We start from the raw sequence: 4,732 nt of genomic DNA, 5'->3' as shown, positions 1-4,732 counted from the left end.
CGCTCGTGGCCTGAACGGGATTGTCTTAGAAATACGCGTGGCGCTCAACGTGTTAAATAACTACCACAGTACACTTTCACCTACAATACAATATTTATCGGTAACGTTTAAATAACTGGTCTAAGAGCGATTTAGAAAAAAAAATTGCATGTTCAATTATTACTAGTGTTTTGTTTTAATAACAATAAAAAAAGTTACCTATACTTTTTTTTGTAGTCTTGAATCCTGTTTGTACAGCCGCCCCGGCCATGTGGCATGAAGTATACGTGCTTTTAGACGTAGCCGGTATCAAATTGAAGCCTAATTCTAAACAATTGAAATACAATAATTAAGTTATGTTTTTATAGAAGTTTATATTTGTTACCAGGGTTTAAGTTTCTATAGAGGAAATAATATGCAGCAAGCTAACATCAGGAAATAATACGGCCCTGTTATTTTTTGGTACCTTTAACTCAGGGTTGGCTCGGAGCCCCTCAGTGGGGACGTATAGTGCTCATGCTCATGATGTTAGTTTTTAAGGTTTAAATAACTGAAATAATTAATAATCAGTATTGACGCAATTTTTGTCATTTTATTTTAGTTTCAAGAAATACAGAACGATAGAAATATCACCGTCCATTAAAGAAATTCATACGGTAATGATTAAAAAAATATATTTTGCTACGTTTTAGTACTTAAATTAAAATAACTAGTACTAACCATTATCAATTCCCAGTTTGTTGTACGGCGTCTGTATTGATTGGGAGAGTCCGTGAAGTGATGTGAATATTCCCACCGATGTGCTTAGAACCCTTCGAGACTTTGCATCTATCAAAACAGAAATTATAAGACGTTTCAATAAGATTTTTCGGTAATGACAACTAACGTTTATGTTTCGTACAACTAACCATAACCACTGTAATCAACATTAAAAATTGTCTTCAATGTTTGGAAACTGATTCGTATTGAAAAGCGATATTTTTGCTTTTGTTTTAACTAGCCATTACGACTCCGTCCGCGCAGAAATATTTATTTATTTATTAGACAAGTACACAAAACAGATAAATTATGCAACATTAACCAAAATAATACAATATACAACAAAATAAAACTGATAATTTATCCAATAACAGGTGTACAACATTCATACAAAACCAATAAGTATAAAAGCCAAAAAAATAATATACGAACAAGTCAAAGAAAAGAAAAAAAATCTAACAATATATTTAGGTCTGTGCCTCTGGAAATTAGTTTTTTGAATTAATAAAAAATACATAATAAGTAGCCTGTGTGTTATTCAAGACTTTGTAGAATCTATGCCAAATTTCAGGCGAGATCCATGCAGCCGTTCTGGAGATACCTACTAATAATCCACACATCTAAACGTTCGCATTTATAATATCAAAATCTGGATGACCGAGTGTTCGGTATTTTTTTTTTAAATTATGTTTTTTGGAAATTATATTTCAGTACGAATTACTAATAAAATGATGAAATATGAATAATATTATTTATTTGAGACTACTCAAACGCCTTCTTTTTGTTATTTTTCTTCCAAGTTTATGTTTAAGTTGATTATCGATAAAACACGAATAAAATTACATTTTCTAATAATGATTCCTAGCTAGATCGATTTATCGCCTCCGAAACCCCCTATATACTAAATTTTATGAAAATCCCTGAAGCCGATTCCGAGATTCCAATTATACAAGAATTGCTCATTTAAAGATATATGATAAGATTAAGATTTCTCACATCATTTTTATATGTCCTGATAAATTGTAAAGCGTTAACCTCAAGACCAATGAATATCCGACTCACCTGTCCACCGAGTAATCTATCTTTCCGACCCATTTCGCACAAATGTATGAGATTTCATGAATAAAGCTTGGAAAAAAATGGATAACAATTTACTCGCGACGGGCCAACGTAATTACATTGTAGGAAAATCGTTTCCTCTGTGTTATTATAATGACTTTCCGAACGTGTTCATGGTGAAAGGCCGATTAATATTTAAATACACCTTTTATACTTGTTTTCATTCAATTTGCTACTAGCAGCCGCCCGCGACTTTGTCCGTGCGTAATTAAAAATAAACATAACAAGTAGCCTATGTATTCTTGCAGACTATATGTTCTACATTAAAGCCAAATTTCAGCGAGATCCATGCAGCCGTTCTGAAGATACCTTCAAACACACATCCATCCGGCTAAGCATTTGAATTTATAACAGTAAGATAAGATGGAGTGAATCACATACTTTGTTAGCATGAAATTTCACTTGCAAAATGCATGTAAGAAAAACATATATCACGCGTAACATAACCTTGACCCATTAGTAGATAGGTTAGAATTAAGTTACATACGGATACAAGCTTCTTCAAGCTTACCTCCCTCTACCGTTTGAATATGACTAAATTACGAAATTTTGGAGTGCCAGCGATATAGTCGAACCCGGATAAGCGAGAAACCTCGAAGCAAGAGTAATTTCCCGGTCCCGATGCACGAACTCCATGAGCCAGAAACTCGAGTTAGAACAAACTTCAATGATCATAAATATCGCTATTCCTTGGATTCTCGCTTATCCATGTTCGACTGTATATACAATATTGTTATCTCTGTCTATTCTTATAGTTTTTAATTTAGATAATATTAAAAATGTCAATACCATGTCCAGTGTTATCGAGAACCACTTGGATTGCCACTCCTCTCTTCGATGGCGCGACTTTAGGAGATCCAGACGAAGAAGAATCACTGGAATCTAGAAAAAAAATGATTAGCCACGAGAGAACATTATTATACTACTAGCTGTCGACTGCGACTCCGTCCGCGTGTTTGTCTAAAAAAAAAATTTGGGGTGGACTACCCTTAACATTTAGGGGGATTAAAAATAGATGTTGGCCGATTCTCAGACCTACTCAATATGCTCACAAAATTTCATGAGAATCGGTCAAGCCGTATCGGAGGAGTATGGGAACGAAAATTGTGACACGAGAATTTTGTATATAAGATTAAAAATTTACTACAAATGATGCTTGAATTGCAAATATGCAAAGCATATGCAGAAAGTATCTTATCACTATCCCTCTGAAACAAGAGACTACAACATGTTTTAATGTTAATGTTTCTGCAGTGTAAACTCAATAAAACATTACTGTATGTGGGAGATTTGTCTTCGAAACCCGACTGCTTTTCAAGATCTCGAATGAGAGCGCTCTTCACTCCCACAGGCTTGGAGATAGACTGCTCCGTCATACTTGTGCAATTAGTCGCGTAATCCGGATGAACGTCTGTGAAATTATTGACAATTATTTGAAATTAATAAAGATTGTAACACAATATTTAATTTGATAAGATAAGTCCAAGAAAGTATGGATGGATTGTGGGAAAGAGGATATGCGTAAGAAGGTGTTGAATTCAGATATGACGGCTGATAGAAATGTATGGTTGGATAAAGGCAGTTTGATGATGATGATGCTATAATCAAACCATTCTAATTTTGGCAATAGATTGTTAAATTAGAATAAAGATAAATTGAATAACATTCAAAATATTCAACCAAAAAAAGAATTTATAATAATTTTCAAGCTTAATATTTCGTATATTTAATATATCATACGACACATACATTAACAAAACTGAAACGGGTCATCGGCCGATTTACATTACACGTTTTTGTCATTACTTACGCTCTGATGAGGGGATAAATTGTCGAAAGGGTGGTGTTTATAGACGGGGGCAGTAGCCTCATCATTTTCGTACAAACCATTATTGCATACATATTTTAATTTTCTTTTTTTTTCTATATAAATTACTATAAAATTATATATGACGATTATATCTCTTGATATAATAAAAATAGCTATAGTTATTTATAAAAATAATCTTCCTTTCAAAAAGTACAAGGCAAAATTGCAAGAATAAAAAATTGCGACCGTTAAATTTCTTATATTAGTTTTCACGAAGTTGACATGTAGATTAAAACGAAACTTATTTGTTTAGACTTGTATAATAACACTGCAACTGCTTTTTATATAATCTATAAAACAGGAACTAATAAATTACCTGCAGTAAAACTACGTTGAGATCGATGTGAGCCGCCATTGAAGGAATATCTTTGCACTAATCCTTGAGTTGACACGGCTGGAACAACAATTTCAATTAAAAATCTCGTTTCTTAACTGTCAATCACTGATTAATTATTGTTTTTCGAATGGAATTATTGCTAAATAACACTAAAATCATTGTTAACTATTTCAGAAGTGCAGTGCCAATGTTATAGAGTATAAGAGAAAGTTTAAAAAAATATCTTATCGAATATAATTTTGATTAAAATAAATTTAAAACGGACAATAACTTACCTTTGTGCACATGGTGTGTAACTGGGCCTCCACTAAAATTGCACGTCTCAATTAAATTAGGTGAGGACACAGCTGAAAAATAAAGAAATTGCATCTTTATTTATCTTTTATTTGCCGTTGTTTATAAATTCGAAAATGGAACACATTTTTTTATAACAGAAGGGGGCAAACGAGCGGGAACACCGAGGTGTTCAACGACGCCCATGGACAACAGCAATAGCAGAGGAACCGCAGATGCGTTGTGCCGGCCTTTGAGATAGTGATAAGTTCGCTTTGGAATACTTTGAGATGGATTGAAATATATTTATATACTGTATTTATATACTATATAATAATATATGAACTTGCCTGCGTCTATATAGATATCGCATATGTTCGTATTTGTATCCCTGT

At 33.1% G+C, this 4,732-nt stretch overlaps 1 protein-coding gene across 1 annotated transcript; it reads right to left on the bottom strand.

Moving 5' to 3' along the window:
• Positions 1-198: 198 nt before the first annotated feature.
• On the bottom strand, positions 199-4,726 carry LOC106122959 (uncharacterized; the record flags this gene model as incomplete). The annotated part of the gene is made up of 7 exons (XM_013319107.1): positions 4,688-4,726; positions 4,340-4,411; positions 4,044-4,121; positions 3,134-3,268; positions 2,647-2,739; positions 700-807; positions 199-306 (listed from the first exon to the last, which is right to left on the bottom strand). Coding segments are annotated over exons 4-7 (409 nt in total), but the record flags the coding sequence as incomplete, so codon positions are not given.
• Between the last annotated feature and the right edge of the window lie 6 nt (positions 4,727-4,732).

The sequence above is a fragment of the Papilio xuthus genome, unplaced genomic scaffold (assembly GCF_000836235.2).
Source record: "Papilio xuthus unplaced genomic scaffold, Pxut_1.1 DF826696.1, whole genome shotgun sequence".
Lineage (NCBI taxonomy): Eukaryota > Metazoa > Arthropoda > Insecta > Lepidoptera > Papilionidae > Papilio > Papilio xuthus.
The sequence above is the reverse complement of the archived record's forward strand: the minus strand, read 5'-3'. Positions and strand labels throughout refer to the sequence as shown.